Below are 21,493 nucleotides of genomic sequence, written 5' to 3' on the forward strand. Positions count from 1 at the left end.
ATTTATTTTGATCAAACTTATTTTATTAATACAATTTTTATTGTAGTAATATATGCAAAACGGCACACATGCAATACTGAATGCATTCTAAATGCGAATTGAATTTTTGAAACGTGGCTATCATTCTTTTCATTCTTGTATTTGCACGGAGTGAAGAACCATAAAGTAGGACATGGCCATACTCATGAGCTGTAATAAACATTCTTAATGTTTTTCTTTCTTAAGATATTGGTCAAAATTAAGTTTTCTCATATAATGCACTTCTTACTGTAGCAAAACCTTCTAATGATGCATCAAATAAACCGCCAGCTGTTAAAGCACTCTTTTTGTTACTTCTTTGCATTATGAACAGCATCAATTTTTGCATCCACAATGGCGCTACGTGCCATTGCGTATTATATCTGTTAATATTTATGGATTTATAGATGCAATTAATAATATTATTTCAATAATTAATTAAATAAATTTTTTAATTTTTACCGAATTTTGTATTTACGGTGAACATTTAATAAAATATTTTATACAGGGTGATCCATTTTAAATGACGCATTGAGGTTTCTCGAAAACCAAGGTTTTCAATGAAAAACGTTTCGTATAAAAGTTTTGTAGTTTCGAGGGGGACATAAGATGGTGCCATTAGTTTGATTTTTAATAGTCGTTTGAAGGTCACGTGAAAGTCACCATCAATTTCTTAAATGGACATCCCCATTTGTCATTATATAATCTTGTAGCGGAAGTCAAGGCATTTGTCCTCCTCGACACTACAAAACTTTGGACCAAACATTTTTCAATGAAAGCCTTGGTTTTCGAGAAATCTCAACGCGTATTTAAAATTGTGTTATTCAGGGGGTATATTTTTAATTATTCATATGTACATTACAAAGCATTATTAGAATTATGTGAATAGAATGCTAGAAAGCATGAATATATTTATAACTTACGTTATCTGATGAATGTCAAGACTAGCATCTATAATATTTTGTCCGACATAATTTCCCAGAAATAAGTAATATAATTGTACAAATATAATGCCAACACTTATCAGTAATTCTATTACATTATTTAAGACTGTTGTCGCGTAAAGAAACTGAAAATAACATTATTTGTTAATTGTACATTTTTTTTTTGTACTTCTGTTTATATATTCGCAATGCAATTAATCTGTTGAGAAATGATATTTTGTTCTTTTTTGCATTGCATTTATGCTTACATTAAAGCTCACCGAAGCCACTCCAAATCCTAGTAATATGAAATATAAAGTCGCAAAACTGTTCGTCAAAATCTTTGCCAAACTTCAATAGCAAAACGTGAATTTATTATTTATTTATTGTAATAATGTCTAAAGCTTTGCGCTCGAGCCTTTCTGCGAGGGTTTTTGGACGTGTCACCTAAGAAAGAGAAAAATGTATTAGTTTTTTCTTTTTAAAGTAAAATTTAAAATTTTAATTTTAATTAATATTTTAAAATTTAAAATTTAATTTTATTTATAAGATTTGTGATAAAAAAAGTTACGCGTTTTTTTACAGTAGACAAAAAGTAATATTAATAATATATCATAAACATAGTTTTAATTTCCCGGGCAAAGCAGGCTTCGAGTGCAAAGGAGTAATATATTGACTAAAATTATAATATTAACTTAATAGCTCTGCGATGAATGTACACAGCGTAAATTAATTTTTCGTGAAGTATATGCTGTCTAATGTTTTTTGGCATTTGTAATACGTTATCATCGAATATATGTTCTATTCGATAGCTATAAAAATACGAAAGTGTTAATTTTATTCCTATTAAAAACGTAGCAGTTCTTCCAATCGTATCTTTAAATCAAATTAAATAAAATTATTTGTGAAATTGTAAAAGCTTAACTTTACCTGGCGATTTTAAACATGGCACAATTGTGCTGTACATATGCTATAAGCATCGTTCCAACAGCCGTTATTGTGATACCACCAGCATAATTGGTTATGATAGTATGTACTAAAATAGCAAAAAAATATGTCTCTTCATCAATGAAACAGTTCACTATAATTGGTAGTTGTAGCGGTCGTGATTCATTCCTAGGTACGATTATATCATATATATATGTTAGAGTATATAATGTAAAAAGTCCCAGTAGACCAATAGTAACCAACACTGAAATTATTTTTATAGAAATTACTTGATGAAGTTCGAAAAATATCATTGTTTCGAGTTTTATCAGAATTTTACTTAATTTTAATTAATTTAATTTTAATTTTAATTAATTTCAAAAAAGATTAGGAAAGTGTACGTTTAAGATTTTATTTCTTACACAAAAAATAGATCGTATAAAATCGTGCGTTATTTGCGTATCCACGTATTATTTTCAATTCCTCTTCAGCCTTTATTATGTTCCAATCATATTGAATTATGTTGAAGATATATTTGATCTACGATCACAAATAAGCAGGTATTCTATTCTGCAAGTTCTTTATAGTATCGTGCACTATGATTATTTTTTATTTGTCTAATATTATTAATTTTTAATATATCGCGCACTTTAAAAATTTATTCGTAATATTAGTGGTATTTTTGAATCAGAAGCAGCGGAAAAAATATTACTAAAGAAAAAATTTCAGGTGCATATAAAAATGAATAAATACTTACATTATTGGTAAGTAATATCCATGCGTTGTATTTTATAATAAAAATACAGTTGATAATGATAAACGTACACATTTTAACAACAAGATTAATGCTGTACTTTTTTGTGAGAAACGCATTAACCTGAAAACAATAATCTCACTGAACGATTATAGCATAAAAAAGATATAAACAAATATTAATTTATGTAAAACATATATTATCATTCATTACATACTGTAAATAATTGTTAATCTTCCATCGAAAATCACAAATTTTTATTTACATAAGTAAAATATGCGTGACATAAAACGCTGAATAATACCTGACATAATAAGAAGGATATGAATAATGTTTGATAAAAAATTGCTTGAATTATCTTCAAACGTGAATTTTGATAAGGCCACAGACCGAGACATAGCAAAAGAATTTTATTTAACTTATAGTATCGTTCCCCAATAAAGTCCATCTTTGGCGAAGGTTGAAATGCGAATGTGAGGACTGACGGTGCAGAGTTGTGCTCCCCCCACCACGCATCACAAGCATAGAGACATTCTTTTTCCGAAATCCATAGCATAATGTTTGGGGTAACAACCGTGGAATAAACAGCAGATGTGAGAAATTTATGAAGGGGAAAGTAAGTGAATAAAGAATATTTTCCTCAATTTCTATCTTTCTCAATCGTAAAATGAAAAGAATACTATCAAAGATAATACTGTAAAAATAATATTATCAAATTTGGCAATTTAGTGAATTATCATAATGTTTCAACATAAACATCGATATAGAAAGACGAGAATTTTCGCGGATAGCTTAGGTCGCTTCACTGCGATCTAAGCCGATGTTGTAGTAGTATCACATATTACAGAAATATTTTGCTAGATATAATATTTGTTAATTCAAGTCAAAAGAATCAGATCTGATGTAATAATCAAAGGAAGCTCTTGCGAAAATAAGGAAAATGCAGATTAAGAAATAGATATGTGTATATGATTCATCATAAAATACATACCATTTTTTATTCACTTTATGCAATTTTAATAACATATTGTCTCATTGTCATTTCAATTAGACGTTACTCTTTTGATATTCTTTTATGCGAACAGTACCGAAACTCAACTGAGAGCAAGATCAATGTGAGGATCATTATTTTTTCCTTTCCGTGATGTCGTATTACGTATTTCAATTCTCTTCCTCTTACATTTCACGTAAAAAGAGACGAATATATATTCTCAAAAGCGAATAAATGATATAATTTAAAGAACAAATATAATTGTTCCTAATACGTTGGACAATTGCGTAATTGTGTGTAATATTACTGCAACTTTTAGCAGGCCTGAGTGAAATTGTGAGAATTTTTCGACCGCAATTCCTTTCGTTTCTATTATTATTTAAAAGTCGCCAAAAACATTGTACTTTCATTTAATAGTATAAGAATTCCCGTAATTGTGCAAAGTAACGCATTCTTCGAAAACGACAGGCGCAAAGACACACGAACAAATGTAAGGGATGACAATCGATTGTCTTGGTAATATTTCGTGAAATATTATTAACTATTTCTAGTATAATATAATAAATAAACCATCGTATATAATTTTATTGTCTCTGATATTTTTTACCTTATGCGGTGTTTTTGTCGTGACATTTTTTTTTTTCGTAATGCTGCGATTTATCTTGTGATTTATCACGTTCAATAAAAATATTTTTTATGCACTCTGTACAAAGATACATACTTGCTTATATCATATGCTGATTATTGATAGAAACATTAATAATTAATTTCCTAACAATTCCTTTTTATCAGATTGTATCTTTACTGTTGCGTAGAGTAGATTACCATGAAGTAAGATAGTGACGTACTTGTAAACTAAAATTGTATTTTTCTCTTTTATCGTGCTTATTGTATTACTTATTTTATAATTAAATCTAGCTTTGTAAGAAATAACACGATATTATAAAGAAATCAGTAATAATAAAATGTGCAGTGCGCGCGGTTATTTTGGCGTAATTATCTAAATGCTTGCTTCTCTCTCTCTCTCTCTCTCTCTCTCTCTCTCTCATTGATTATAAGTTATCTCACCGTAAGATAATTTTCCATCGAAGCAACGTATATTCCTCCAATGACGAAACCGAAATTCTTCGTGTTTTTTAGCATCAGAAAAAGAATTAATTTTTGCACCCGGATGGGTGCTGTGTACCATTTTATGTTGTATCTAAAAATATATATTTGTGATATGAGCTATTTATTATCGGTATGATTAAATTGTGAAAATAACTTTATTGTTAAATTCCTTTTTGCCAATTAATTGTAGAATGTTGATTACAAAAGTTCGCAATTCCTGCATATTTACAATGCTGTTAATATGTTTGCGCTATGATCTGTAACCATCTGCCCGCCATAATGATTTACGAAAGAGTAAATAAAATGAGGAACTATATAAAATATAGACAATATCAGCTCACTCATGTTCTGAATTAATAAAGCTTGCAGTGTCTGAAATCAACGAAAAACGTAAAAACACACAAAAGTTACAAAATCGGAATAATCTGTATTATAATCAATCTAGCAAAATGTAATTATAAATATTACTCACAAGTAATAAATTAATAGCCAATGATAATACACTTATTCCAATCAAAAAGAAATAGCTCTGTTTGAAGCTAGACAAGAAATATTCAGAAAACCTTCAAAATAATAAAAAAATTCGATATCTTTTTTATTATTGGATCCGTTGTACGTTTTAAGTCAAACAATTAAACAATAATGTTTCTGTATCTCTCATTCTTATTATTAATTATTTTAAAGTAAATATTAAATCTATAACAATTAATTAAAAAATATAGAAAAATTATTAAAACAAATAATAATCGAACAAAATATTTAATAAAAAAAACTTTAAACCTTATATGGTATAAACATAATTAATATTCTTATATAATAAATTTAAGCTCAAAATTTGGAGAGCATTAAACCATGTACATACTTGCGAGAGGAATGGTTATTCTAAACTGATACTAACTTTATAGCTCTTCGATGAATATTGACGGCACTAATTAACTTTTGATACATCAGACGTTCTTTTCGAAAAATCGACATGTGTAAACCGTTCTCATCCAAAGAATGCTCGATACGGTAGCTATACAAAACACGTATTTTGCGTCATTTTCAGAAGAAATTCTGACAAACATTCGATACAAGCATTGAAGACTCCTACCAAGTAATTGTTAGCATCATACATATGTGTTGCAGGTATGCCAAAACCATTGTTGTAGAGGATGTTAATACAAACAAATCCACAAAGATGACTGTAAGATAATAAATGAGAAAATATATGTCTTTATCGATTTGTTTCCTTGAAACATCATCTTGTTTCAAAAATTCACTTGACGTTGAAAAGTTATTAAAGATGTTTGGAATAAGAAGCACTAGTGCCAGAATAATCCAGCTCAAAACAGTGTACACTGAAAAATACCTGAATTTGCAAAAAAAAAAAAAAACATTTATATGAAGTAAATTTGTTAAATAATACGTTTGTGTATATGATTCATTTGTCCGCATGAAGGGAGGTTTTGAAGGATTTCTTACTAAGTAAAATTATAGTAAATAGTCTCATGGATTTTCCATATTTTTTTGCTATTTCAACTTCCTTCGAATCTTTTAGTACATTCCAATCTTCGCAAATCTGATTTAGCAGCAGATTCGTCTGTAAATTGCAAACAAAATTTCTTTCGCTAACATTACGCTTAAATAGCTTAATCTAAGCAAAAAACAAAATATTTTTGTGTCACCCGTGCGATCGCCATTAAAATTAGCTAAGTTAATCGTGATTGATTATAAATTTAATTAATACTACATATAAGTAAGCTACTCAATTGCTATAAATGTTACTCAATTTATATAATGTTATATTTTTTAAAGCAAAGCTCTATCACCAGTATCATAGATATTTATATGTATGTTTATAAATTTCAGTTAAAAAAGAATAGACTCACTTTTCTCGAGTTCAATAAATACCCGATGTACTGCAGTATACAAAGAGTAACACCAAAAACTTCTGCAAGGACATTCATGACAATTCTGAAATTGCACTTGTGAGTAAGCACCGTCAACTAAAAACGATAATATAAAAATACAAAGAATGCATTAAAGTTAAGTAAATATGAAACATTTCCCTTTGGCAAGATCACATTACCTGATAAATCACGAAGGAGACAGATAGTCCAAATATGATCACAATTCGTATGTGCCGAAATTTTGTATTATCGTACGGCCACAAACCACATATCAGTAGAAGAATTCGATTAATTTTGTAATACCAGCTCTCAATCGCGATCATTTTTCCATGAAAGTCAAACAGTATATGCGCTCGACGACAATCGAAAGCTACTTCTCCCCTCTCCAAGATAATGCTAGGTATTGCATTACGGTAGGGTGACTGGGGTGAAAATAATAATAACTACAGAATTACGCTTGTGAACTGCCACAGAAAGCGAAATATACATCTCGATCGATTACCTACAATATTCTTGATATTCACGCCAAGAAAATAAGCCCAAATTGGCTAAAATACACATAAACATCGTGCATCTGATATTTTCCGGAGATGCGGCAAAATAAAATTCTTGAGATAAATTGCAACTTAGCGCAAGCGCATCAGTAAGCAATATTCGTTTATTCGTCAGACATAATCAGTCAAACTTTCACACATGTCAGTAAGCAATATCTTTTTATTTGGCTGATACTATTATTCAAGCTTGAGTTATTTGCTCATTTTATTATTATTTCGATTATGAAATTATTCATTACGTCAAGATTCAAGAAATCGAAGTAAGAGTATGCTACCAAATAAGACATAATCAAAAAACAAATAGTTAATTATTGATTTCTAAATAAATTGATCTTTTAATCTACAATGTAATAGTTGGTACGAGGAAAAATAAAAAGGTGAAGACATTTTTTTAAAACTCTTGTTAAATGTTTTTTATATATACATATATATATATATATATATATATATATATATATATTATGACGCGTTTATGTCCTACAGCATTGTTGATTTCCTAATCTAGGAGAGATAAAATGTTAGAAGCGTGGGGTCTGAGTAGTTTAATGGTCAGAACATTCGCCCGGCAAGCGAAAGACCCGGATTCAATTCCCGGCTTAGCCACTCGCGCCCTGATATTTTTTCTCTCTTCCTTTCTTTACAATAATTCCTATACGTACATTAAAGTTTCTCGATATATGAGAACAATGTACTTTAAAATTTTCGTACACTTTAAGTATCTCGAATTGAGATCGGTGTACAATTTAACTGTCTCTTGTAGACTAATTTACTAATTTCTTTAAGAAAAATTAAAAATTTAGCACGAACATCCTGCAACGGCTCTTATCGCCATTTTCATTATTTATCGTTTGTTAAAACATATGGAGCCTTCCATTATATGTGGTTTAAAGTTTTATATATATATAATGTATCGAATGATATTATAGAAACTTGAATAAAGCACTCAAGTTATATTAATTTCCAGGTTTGAATGTATGCTTAACCAAAAACTTTTGCAGACGATCAATAAGAAGGCAAATTGAAGGAATTGATTAAAAGGACGCTTCTTATTTTCAGTAACAACATTTTTGAAAGGATGTTTTTTAATGTGTATAAGATTTGATATGTTCGTTTATGGTGGCTAAATAATGTGCACGTAGCATGCATTTATTTAGCGGCCAAAACAAAATCGAAAATATCCGATAATAATCTCGATAATGTAACACCAGAAATGACAAACAGAAACACTTTATACAAAATATCTCGACTATTACAACAGTTTGTTTTGCTCCAAACAAATAGCAAGCACATTAACACAAGATTTAAAAAAATGTATTAATTATTAGAATTCATGGATATCGCTTAACGAGCACAATGTACATTTTTTCTGGGTTGATTATCTTTTACATTACTTCTTACACATAAGAAAAATCGTGGCGTGGTTTTCTTGGCGAGTATAACGTCCTACTATTTTTATTTCCTGCGCATTTATCAACATTCGCCGGTCGTTTATTACTTGTTCCATCATCTCTGTTTTATCTGCATTAGCTGAATTTACCATCTCCCGTAAGTGCAAAAATTTCTCATGAAAATTCAAATCATTAATTAAAATCAGAGCTTTATTCACTTTCTTAATAATAAAGAAAATCATGTTAAACTGTACGATATAAACGGCAATTGGAAAAATATTTAATGGAATCCTGAACATGATATATACACACACTGAAATCAGTTATAACAAATTTTATTAACTAAAAAAAACAGAAAATTCTATTTAAATCGTGTATGTAGCGATAAATATAAATAATTAATTTATTGTTTAAATTCCATCAATAAACTTTTTTTACGAAATAAATTTTGATCAATCTGAAATAACGATTACGCGTCATATTTGATATCGGCTTACAATCAGTTCTTCTAATTATACTTGTTTTTATATTTTTTATTATTTATTCTTATTTGCATATCATTTTTAAGTTAGAAAAATTCAATGTGCATTGGAATAAAAATCTGTAAATATAAATTCTTTGGATAATTTTTAAGGCATCGACATAGGTATGTCTTTCGAAGCAGTTAACACTTCGATAGTACTTTTACATTTCTTAGAGAAAGATACAAAAAAGTAGGATTACCTGAATGAGCACGTAAGAAATGAGCAATATGTGAAAGCACACTGTGTGAAGTCACTCAAACTTAGTTTTCTCATAAAGCCACAGATCAGAAAGCCTCAAAAGAGTTCGATTAAATTTATGATAGCAATCGTCGAGCGCGTAACATTCGTCTGCGGTGATCAAAAGACGAATGGAAGATTTCAGAGAGTGGATGTCAGAGAGCGCATGTCAGAGAACGGATTTCACTTCGTGCGCATTTTCTTTCGTAATGATTTATTTAATACAAAGATCAATTTCTTCTTGGATTTTTTTGCGGCGCATGATAGACAGCGGGCGATACGATGTCGAAGAATGAGTGACAGTTGTAGCAATTTAAGGGTTGCCTATGTCTACATGGTTGAAGAAAAAAGAAATCGAGTTTTTCCATTGGTTGCTAATACACTGAGATAAAAAAAAAAACAAAGGAAACATGATTCATGAGTAAATGTTCGGCAAAAAACTTCCTTCTGTTGGTAATTTTTTATAAGCAATTATATTTTTTTTTGTTCAGAATATGCGCAAGCGCATTTGCGCGCTATTGTCGCTATCAGTCCTCATTCCCGTATCAGCCGTTCAACAGAATTCTGCTCTTTTCATAAAATAATATTAAGAACGATACTCATGATTCTGTATGCCAAATGCAAAATTATAAGAAATCATCTAAGACACCTATATGCTTATTGAAATATACAACAATAAACTACTTTCCCATCCTAAGCGTAAAATTTTATGAATATAAACATTAGTTTATATAGCTATGAGGCACAAAATTAAAATATATAGATATATGTATAAAATATTAACGTATGTAAAATTGAGTTACCCTACATGTTGATTGTGTTTGTTTGATAACAATGTGTTTGTTTGATAACAAACACATTGTACTGATGTACAATATTTTTATTAATTCTTTTGATAAGAAGAACGACTTTGTTATAGCTTTTGCTGCATATATTCTTTATAATTTATATAAGAATTGCAATACATCTATCTTTTTTGATTTATTATTTTAAACTGTTTTTCATCTTTTTGATAAAAAAGAGATAAGAATGATAGCACACACTCAATGATTTATTTAATTCAACTGTAGAAGTTTTTACTATGATGCAACACATGAAAAAAGCAAGATTAAAATGTCATTGTCATATCATTAATACTATTTAATTTGAATAACAATTCAAATTACAAATTATCTATCTAAACATTTGTATCATTAATTTTTATTCCGTATGTTGCTACTTACTGTGAAGAAGAAAATGGCGCGCATCAATAGTCAGTGCCTTTTTCTCATATACACATTGCCTTTTTTTACTATTTTTTATTGGTTATTATATTATTTATAATCCGTGATCAATTCCAGTTATGTTGTTCCATTAGAGTAAAGAGTATATTACTGTGAAATAAGATATCGACGTGCTTGCGAGCTGTAAGATAAATTCGTTCAACATTTATATATCAGTAATATATTAATTAGAGCCTTGTGATTTTTTTCATATATACAATATATATATATTGTATGTTATTTACTTTAGAAAAACCTTCTACCGAAGCCAAAATTAAGTAGCCAATATTTAAAATATATGACTTTGTGGTATATTGAATTATAAATAATAACAACTTTTGGATTTCTACTGGAGCCACATACCATGAAATATTATACCTGTTGATAAAAAATTATTTTAAACTCGTGTTTTCTGAAGTTTCGAAATTTAATCTCATAAAAGTTCGATTTTCAATTGATAATAATGAGAGAGTTTATGTGCAACTGCAACAATACTCACGTATTCTGAAAAATTTCGTTATTATGATCCGTAATTTTCTGTCCATAGTAATTGGACGTAAACAGAAAGAAAAAATGCATACCAATAAATATAACTGATGCAATTATTTCGAACATATCTTGCAACAATATCGCTCTAAGTAGCTGGAAGGTGAAATGCGAATAAATATAATTATATAAAAAAGCCATAGCTTGAAGAAAAGCCACTATTTCATGAAGAATTACGAAATGTAAAGATTCTTCTAAAAGATACTTACTCGGAATAAATTTAAGCTTAAAGATGTAACGATGATAACAATTAGCACGAAAAAAGTTGATGAAAAATTATCTAGTAAAAATTGACAGCGCCTTCAATGATAAAGAATAAATATAAGTGATAACTATTGTATCAAATCATGAACAATCATAAATAAAAAATCAATAGAAATATTCAAATTTTTGCAAGAAGTTTGAATATATTGTACAGATACTAACTCAAGAGCTTTTCTGTGTATATAAACGGCGTCGGTTATGTTCTGAAGAACCGTACAATTTATCTTCTTTCGTATAGGATTATGCAATGTATATTCATCAATTGAATGTTCGATTCTGTAGCTGGAAATATATATTAAATTGCTTCCTTATTGCTTCCGTATGTGATATATTTTTCTTCTATAGTTTAATCTCATAATATCTTAATTAAAAACCATTGACGATTATAATATTTATAAATGACAATGTTAGCTTTGTTATATTATTATGTCGTATATATATATATATATTATACATATTTCTCGCATAAAAAATTTTATTATTTTGTCTTATAATATATTATATATTTCTTGACATTAAACACACATTTTTAGGCTACGGATATTAAAAAAAAAAAAGTTTTGCATTAAAAAATTTAAAGAGTTTGACAATTTTAACAATCAGTTATAAAAAAAGTAAAAGATTTAAGAGCAACGGATATGAATTCTGTATCGAGTCAAGTTAAAAAGTTAATAATCTGGAATTTTACATAAGTTTTGTAATTTATATACATTATCTCGATCCAATAGTTCCAAAGTCAATATGAAATGTTATTACTTTATTTTTTTTGTTATTTTAGCTTTAATATAGTCCTTTACACAAATTTTGAGCCTTACCTGGCAATTTTTAATAATCCGCAAATATGTTCGACGTATACCATTTCTAACGTAGTTGTGACTATAACGACAAATGCACCGAAAGTTACGCCAAACAACCAATGACATAAAATTGGGTAAAAGTATGTTTCCTCGTCGACAAAATATTCTGTCAATGCATGGAGATCACGTAGACGCGTTTCATTTAATGGAAAAATTATATCCAAAATGGTCGGCCACAATTCGACGAGCATATATAGAATCACGCCTGTTACGATGGCGACTAAAATTATATCGATATTTTCTTAACTTGAATATTATTGATTCATTAATTTAACAACTAAAAAATTCTTAATATGTGCCAAAAAATAGTTTATTGCACATGCTATCTGCAGTAGATCTTTGGCACGATCGAACCGAATAAATAATGTGTTTTAGCTGTGAAAAATGTAAAATGCGACTATATATAAACATAAAATCAATTAGATAATATATCAGAGTTGTGCTTTCAAAAGCAGTACGGCTAATAATGTCGTATTTATCAACTGTTATAACGTATAATGTAACTGTTATAATGTAACTGTTATAATGTGCGAAGAAGAGATTTATGCGTAAACGATATATTGCTGCTTATGGTTGTGTTTTCTTTTTTTAAATAATTCTCATACATAATATTATTATCGTGCCCAGTTCACCGGTGGATGAATGCTGCCGCATTATGTCGCGCTCTGCTTCGTTTTTCAAAAGATTCCAACTGTCACAAATATCTTTCCAAATTTGTTTTATCTGTATGTCAGATTATTTGAAATAATTTCTAAATGCTAATCAAGAAGAATGACGGGATACGGCAACTAACTTACTTGATTGGGTCTACTATAAAATGAGTAGTACTGTATCATATATAAAAAAGACGGTATAGCGTATGAGAGGACCATCACGACAAAATCCATGGTCAATTGAGACGTACAGAACGATGTGAACTGAAAGATAAGACTGAAAAACGGCTCGACAGATTCGCATACTCACTTCTGTATAAATCCAAAGTAAGGCACTATTAAACTAATCTAGTTAATTACAATGTATTTATATACAATCAAATACCAATGAACATAATAAGTACATTTTTTACTATAAAAAATTTTTATCCGGATTTTTGCAAAATCAAATCTGTGATAACATTGAGAAGATATTCGTATAAAACTAATATATAAAAGACAAAAAATATCGATACCTGAAAACTTATGAAAGAGATCAATATACCAAAATGAAAGGTATGAATAATTGTCGAAAATTTCGATTGTCGATACGGCCAGAAATTGAGTATCGAAAGAAGCATGTAATTTATTCTGTAATAATGATACTCGACGAAATCTTTTCCTTGGCGATTCAAAGACATGTTGAAAAAAATGACGTTGAGCTAACGCTCAATCCTCCAATCTAATAGTATAATTGTTTAATTCTTTTACCTTCGCTGTTTTTATAAAATATTACGGTTGTACTAATACTGTTAGTAAGATAGCGTTCATGGTAGCACACCGAGTTAAAAAAGATAATCGATCGCTCGCCTTCGCGTTTTGGCATCGAAGGGAACGGTAGAAAGTTAAATATTCAATTTCACCTTGTGTTCGCGCGATGTGGTTTTCCCAGGACAAGAGCGAACACAATGTCCCCGCTTTTTTTTCCCATATTGGCGCAAGCGCGATTACGGGTTTTTATGCGACCCGTCGCGACGCCTGCATTATCGTTCGCGACGTCGAGTATTGCATTATGATTGCTATGTTACGCGAGTGTCTTTATAATGTATATTATAATCGTGATTATCTTTTTATTAAAGATATGCAAAACAATTCTATCAAGTTCGATGCGTAAGTGAAATTTGCTACATAAATATATAAATTTAAAATATTAATAAATCCAAAGAAGAAAGTATATAACATATGTATATTTTGGAAATTTCTTTGAAAGTTCTTTTCTTTTCAAAAGTAAACGTTTATAAAATTATTCTTTATATGCATTTTAATTATTGTAAATTATTACGAAGAAAACAAATAAGAAATAATGAGAAGATGAAATAATAGCAAATGATAAAAGTTCACAAAAAAAAACGTAAAAAGAAAAGCAAAATAATATAGTAAAATATTTCAATACATATATTTAATAGATTTTTTAAATACCGCTTCATATGAAATAAAATTATAATTTACGTATTTATATTCTTATATGTGTGATATATGAAATGTTATTTTTCTTTACTATCGATGTATTTTTCAAAATATATTTTGGATATTTTGCAACAACAATATTATAATTTATTTAAATACGTTATTAACTTTATAGCAAATAATACCTTATTACATTGTATTAATTACTTGTAAAAATGTCTTAAATATATAAAATATATCAAGCAATATTGAAACTTGGCTCTAAAATTACATTAATTTCCAGGTTTGAATCCAATATTCTCAATCAAAAACTTTCGCCGATAATTAATAAAGGAGGAAATTTGAAATTGAGAGGAACGTAATAAGATGCTTTTTTATTTTCAAGTGACAAGTTTTTATCTCTCTCAGTTGCCGATCTAAGCTGCAGTTTGTATCAATATTTAATCTATATAGCTTAAATTACACCATCGCAAGCCTCGAGTGTTTAAGCATCTTTCCTCGCGGAGTATTTGGAAGCTGCGATATCAAGAGACACGGTAGTGTCTCGCGCCAAGTTCACGCGCAGCGCAAGACCGACCGTGTATCTTTACGCGAGCACATGAGCTGATAGGAGTCGAGATTTTCATATCTCAATAATGCGTGGACCGATCGAATTTATAATAGGCTCAATCAATAGAGCACATGCGATTTACATAATAAAAGTATCTTTACTTTTTTTGTACATGCTTTCTAAAAAAATATATTAATTGCCAAAGTTTGCCAAAGTCGAAATATGCCGAAATCTATGTAAGCCTTGGTCGTCGTCGTCTGTTCGTCATCCTTCTCTAATATATAAGTTTTTCCTTTGTCAACTAGAAGCATCAAAATGCGACATGGTTATCCTTTTCTACATCCCGTTAAATGTCAATTCCCGCATAAGAGCGTCTTTTTTCTTTCCTTTCTTTTTCTAAAAGATGTCTGTCCTTTTCCAACATGGCGGCGCTCAGACCTGTCAGCTCGCAGCTTTGATGATACTAATCACATTGATATAATTAATATCGGTCGTAAAATGTATATGTAACGTGTTGTGGAGACGAATAGAGATAGTGTATATCAAAATAATAGTATTCTTTATAAAAAAAATTTTTCTCGTCTTGAAGTGCAGAAGTGTAGCAATACACATGCTGACAACACTCTTAAAGGGAACGTTCACAAGTGTCCCCTCCCGATTTGATTCTCCTTGAAATATGTTGTAAAACATACAATTTGAGAAGACACGTATTTTTTTATAGCGGCCCTAACTCAAATTTAAAGGGTGAAACACCCTTTTGAAAAAAACGAGTTTTTTCTTTGTGTGTAACTATCGCCAAAACCGTAGGAGATATAAAAAAATGTTTCAAGTAGAAGTTGTATGGCTTGTAATGGGCTTTATAACTGTGTGTAGTTGGATTTTCAAAAATGTAATTTTTTTTAATTTACTCTTACCCCTTGGTATTATTTTTTCGAATTTCAAAATTTTTGTAATGACAAAAGTTGTAGCATTTTTTACGCTGAATTCAACCATATATGATTTTATTATGTTCCGAAATCGCATCTTTCAAAAATAAGTCATCAGTATCATATTATATGCGTCGCGCTGCATGACGCATTGTTTATACCGCACTTGTGTGTTGCGCAATAGTCGTTAAATAAATATAAAAATGACATGTTATCATATATTTAAGGAAGAAAAGTTAACTAAAATTGTTGCTAAAGCATCCCTTCCACATTACACTCTTATAGATAATCGCTGCATTTCGTATGCGACGCGTTGTCATATACAAGTTAGCTATCAGCGCATATTACACTTTGAAGTTTTGCTTGCAGTGACCACGGGAAAATAATTTATGAAACGAAAACAGTGAATGAATCAATCTATTCAACATATATCCACCCTGACTCTACTCTCTTGGCCCGACTTGACTGACAATGAATAAAATTCTGTACATACTCTTTTTCAATAATTTTAATATACTGCGCGATATATTCTACATACTATTACATTCTATTAAATTATTACGATTTTTTTAAACTATGGTATATAAAATCTTGAAATATAAAATGTATATTATAAGTATAATTATAATATATTGATACAATAAATAAGCTTTTATATATATATATAAGCTTATTTATATATATTATAATTATACTTATAATATATATTTTATATACCATAGTTTAAAAAAATCGTAGTAATTTAGTGGAATGTAATAGCATGTAGAATCACAGTATATTAAAATTATTGAAAAAGAGTAAACTGTACAGAATTTTATATTTTATTTCATTCTCAGTCAAGTCGGGCCAAGAAGGTAGAGTCAGGGTAGATATATGTTGAATAGATTGTGTGTGATTCATTCACTGTTTTCGTTTCATAAATTATTTTCCCGTGGTCACTGCAAGCAAAACTTCAAAGTGTAATATGCGCTGATAGCTAACTTGCATATAACAACGCGCTGCGCACGAAATGCAGCGATTATCTATAAGAGTGTAATGTGAAAGAGATGCTTTAGCAACAATTTTAGTTAACTTTTCTTTCTCAAATATATAATAACATGTCATTTTTATATTTGTTTTGCGACTATGCACAACACAAGTGCGGTATAAACGGTCATGCAGCGCGACGCATATAATGTGATACTGATGACTCATTTTTAAAAGATGTGATTTCGAAACATAATAAAATCATATATGGTTGAATTCAGCGTAAAAAATGCTACAACTTTTGTCATTACAAAAATTTTGAAATTCGAAAAAATAATAACAAGGGGTGGGGGTAAATTAAAAAAAATTTCATTTTTTGAAAATTTAACTACACAGTTATAAAGTCCATTACAAGCCATACAACTTCTATTTGAAATATTTTTTTATCTCCTACGGTTTTGGCGATAGTTACACACAAAGAAAAAAATCGTTTTTTTTTTCAAAGGAGTGTTTGATCCCTTAAATTTGAGTTAGGGCCGCTATAAAAAAATACGTGTCTCCTCAAATTGTATGTTTTACAACATATTTCAAGGAAAATCAAATCGGGGGAGGGGACACTTGTGAACGTTCCCTTGTTAGTATTCTGTAGTTAGTGGACAGAAAGTGTACTTTGTGCACATTGGTGGAATCGGCAGGTATGTAATGTTTATAGAGAAGAAATGCCTAACACTTGGATTGAAGCTGACGATACGCTAATTAAAAAAAGACAATGGCCTAGAGGTGCTAAAGATGTTTTTGTCATTCTTACAGAAATTTGATCAAAAGTAATCTGTTTTTATATATGAAAAAACGCAATAACTTAGAAATACAGATGGTTTTTTATACCCTTTTTATGATCACTAATAATTTTCTTATAAAACATGTTGTAAAATATAAAAAAAAATTATTAGGTTTGTATAAATTAAGATTTCTATAATCAAAAAGAGGATCGTCGTATTGAAAATATGACGGGAGTGATGGTGGGATATTATTACCATTATTTTTACTAAAAAAAAAGAATCATATTTATTAAAATTATTTTTACTAAAAAAAAGAAATGATATCTCACAGAAAAACCTTTTTTTTTTAAAAAGGTAAAAAAAGAGCGCCAAGTACACGCCTTGTTATATTAAAAAAAAGTTTTCCTCATAAAAAAACCTTTCCAAAAAATTGTTTTTTTTTTAAAAAAGTTTTCCTCATAAAAAACCTTTTCAAAGAACTGTACTTTCAAAAATATATTATATTAAAAAAAAGTTTTTTTTACAAAAAACCTTTCCAAAAAAAGTTGTATATATCATAAAAAACTTTTCAAAAAGATTGTATTTTTTTTTTTCCAAAAATATATTATAAAAAAATCTTTTCAAAAAAATTATATATATTTATTATAAAAAATCTTTCCAAAAAAATTGTACTTTTAAAAAAAGTTGTATATATTAAATAAAAATTTGCTACATATTCTGTCTATAAAAGAGGTGATATCAGAAAATGACGCCAAGTTTAAATAAAGAACCTTTCAAAAAAAGTTGCATGTATATCTAATTATTTATTTAAAAATAATATTTATGTTTATATCTAGTTAATTCTTCTTAAGTATACTTTTTAAAATAATTGCATCTGTATCTAGTTATTTTTTTTATATCTGTATCTAGTTAAATAAAAAAATTTTTTTAGTTTAATCAAAATAAAAAAATATTACAAAATTTCGCAAAAAACTTGGCGCTGCTATAAAATAGCCTTAAAATATTATTATACATCTTAAAATATTATAGAGCAATGAAGGCTATTAAAATATTATTATACATCTTAAAATATTATAGAGCAATGAAGGCTATTTTATAGCAGCGCCAAGTTTTTTGCGAAATTTTGTAATATTTTTTTATTTTGATTAAACTAAAAAAATTTTTTTATTTAACTAGATACAGATATAAAAAAAATAACTAGATACAGATGCAATTATTTTAAAAAGTATACTTAAGAAGAATTAACTAGATATAAACATAAATATTATTTTTAAATAAATAATTAGATATACATGCAACTTTTTTTGAAAGGTTCTTTATTTAAACTTGGCGTCATTTTCTGATATCACCTCTTTTATAGACAGAATATGTAGCAAATTTTTATTTAATATATACAACTTTTTTTAAAAGTACAATTTTTTTGGAAAGATTTTTTATAATAAATATATATAATTTTTTTGAAAAGATTTTTTTATAATATATTTTTGGAAATACAATCTTTTTGAAAAGTTTTTTATGATATATACAACTTTTTTTGGAAAGGTTTTTTGTGAGAAAAACTTTTTTTTAATATAATATATTTTTGAAAGTACAGTTCTTTGAAAAGGTTTTTTATGAGGAAAACTTTAAAAAAAAAAAACAATTTTTTGGAAAGGTTTTTTTATGAGGAAAACTTTTTTTTAATACTATATACCCGAGATCAAGCAAGTATGTTGATGACGTGTCAGCTTTTTTAATAATTTCATGTAAACATCTAAATGTTGACTACCAAGTGTTTAGTCGCATTTTGTCTGTGATTATTGTGTCGAATAGATCACCATAAAATAAGATATTGATACATTCGCCAACTAAAATTATTAGTTTATTCACATTTTCGTAAAAACATTTGAAATAAAAATAGATAGACTGTATCGTAATTACACTAGCAAAGGTTTCTACAGAAGAAGTCCAAATGCCGCCAACTACAAGATAGTAATTTTTCGTATTTTTTAGTAGTATGAACAGCAGCATCTTTTGCGCTTGTAACGAAACTGTGCACCAACGCGAATACCTGGGTGTTAAAATAAGTAGTTAATTGATTTCAATTAATCATACGAAAGTTCTCTAGAAGTTCAAAAATAAAGAAATAATGATCCTTTACTGAATTTGAGGTGTAATAATTGTTATAAAATATGTTACAAATTATGATATTCTTGTGATTATTAAATTATTAAACCTTAGTATTGCTTACGTTGCATTAGAAACATCGATGTTGTGATCTGTGATCATTTGCCCACACAAGGTAGATATGAATAAATACGTGAATTGGATGAAGATCATCACCGCGCATATTAAAATTTTTCTTATATCCGTCTTTAACGCCATAAAATTTATAAACTAAAATGCAAATTTTTTTCACAAAGAAATTGCATATTTTATCATATATTTGATTTATTTATATAACTACTTTTATATACTTTTTTTATGGTGTAATTATTTCTTTTAATGTAAGATATGCTTCCTCAAAAACGAACAACAATACAAAAATTTTACTTTTGAAAATAATTTCTGTGTTAAGCGATGTTAAAAACTAATAAATGATACATTTTTTCTCATTAATGTATATCAGAAAAATAAAATCTGAGTATAAAAATGTAATAATTTAAAATTTTTGGAAATATTTTAGAGAAATCACCATGTTAAAGAACATAAAAACATAACTGTATACTTACTTGAAACATGTTAAGTGATATCGATAAAATAGCTACAATAGTTAGAAAGAAGGTGATGATCGTAAAATTGGATACAACGATTTCGGCAAATCTGTTATTCAAAAACATACAAACAACAAAAAGTTATATCATCACGTAGAGTATTCGATCAGTAAAATCGATCCTTTCCGATCGATGCTGCTTGATATATAAAATACTAACTCTATTGCTCTTCGATGAATATCAACGGCGTTGATTATTCTCTTGCGAACAATATAATCTTTTTCAAATCTAGATACTGCTTGTATATTATCGCTTATATCAGCGCTCGGAATTAGTTGCACATTTCGGGCCGATTTCCGAGACAACGCCTCCTGTTCCCCCACTACCGCTCGGCTGCTGGCGGCCGGACCGCCGATAGCTCTGGCTCAGGAGCGTTTTATATTAGAAATAGGCTGGATTGTTTAGGCATCTTTCGGGAAATCGTAACACTTTCTTCACTACATAAATAATGTTTATTTTTATTAATACATAATATATATATATTTAATTATTAATGAAAATAAACATTATTTATGTAGCAAAAAAAATATTACTATTTTCTGAGAGGTGCCTCAACAACCCAGCCTATTTCTTATATAAAACGCTCCTGCGCCAGAGCTATCGGCGGCTCGGCCGCCAGCGGCCGAGCGGTAGTGGGGGAACAGGAGGCGTCATCTCGGGAATCGGCCCGAAATGTGCAACTAATTCCGAGCGCTGGCTTATATGTTCAAAACGATAACTGCAAATTGCGTAAAAAAGTGCTTTATTATTTACATATATTATTTACATTCTATACAAAAATTAATAGTAATTTTCAGCCAAATAAATATGAGTTTTGTTCATTGTTACATTATTATAACACAAATGAAAATAATTAAATTATTGGATAAGCAGGGCACGTAATTCGTGCGTAATTATTTTCAAATTAAGCCATACCGCGTAACTGTTAATTTTTTAAATATAGATTGTATTATATTAAATAATTAGTGTTAAGTGTTATTCTGTATTAATATATAATAGAGAAAATCCTTCATTTTCAATAATTAAATTATTTCTCAATGTTTGCCCCTTACCTTGCTATTTTTAACATTCCACAAATATGCAAAATCCATGCCATAAGCATACAACCAGTAGCGGCTAGTACAATACCACCTAATGTAACGGCTAGCAGACAATGTGTTATGATAAAATAAA

General features: G+C 28.8%; 2 protein-coding genes across 2 annotated transcripts; both read right to left on the reverse strand.

Moving 5' to 3' along the window:
• Positions 1-27: 27 nt before the first annotated feature.
• LOC105669402 (odorant receptor 9a-like) lies at positions 28-4,677 on the reverse strand. The gene is made up of 9 exons (XM_067355900.1): positions 2,927-4,677; positions 2,626-2,745; positions 2,291-2,408; positions 1,872-2,133; positions 1,637-1,753; positions 1,211-1,292; positions 942-1,087; positions 269-401; positions 28-189 (listed from the first exon to the last, which is right to left on the reverse strand). The coding sequence occupies exons 1-9, from the start codon at positions 3,176-3,178 to the stop codon at positions 130-132; spliced, it is 1,290 nt and encodes a 429-aa protein (XP_067212001.1). The 5' UTR covers positions 3,179-4,677; the 3' UTR covers positions 28-129.
• On the reverse strand, positions 4,334-17,846 carry LOC137000206 (uncharacterized). The gene is made up of 18 exons (XM_067356160.1): positions 13,416-17,846; positions 13,045-13,164; positions 12,853-12,970; positions 12,206-12,467; positions 11,553-11,672; positions 11,336-11,426; positions 11,080-11,222; positions 10,826-10,958; positions 10,684-10,722; positions 6,795-7,058; positions 6,595-6,711; positions 6,188-6,305; positions 5,817-6,063; positions 5,622-5,738; positions 5,196-5,286; positions 4,953-5,095; positions 4,682-4,814; positions 4,334-4,468 (listed from the first exon to the last, which is right to left on the reverse strand). The coding sequence occupies exons 1-18, from the start codon at positions 13,578-13,580 to the stop codon at positions 4,415-4,417; spliced, it is 2,475 nt and encodes an 824-aa protein (XP_067212261.1). The 5' UTR covers positions 13,581-17,846; the 3' UTR covers positions 4,334-4,414.
• Positions 17,847-21,493: the final 3,647 nt, after the last annotated feature.

This window comes from Linepithema humile, chromosome 5, assembly GCF_040581485.1.
Source record: "Linepithema humile isolate Giens D197 chromosome 5, Lhum_UNIL_v1.0, whole genome shotgun sequence".
Taxonomy (NCBI): domain Eukaryota; kingdom Metazoa; phylum Arthropoda; class Insecta; order Hymenoptera; family Formicidae; genus Linepithema; species Linepithema humile.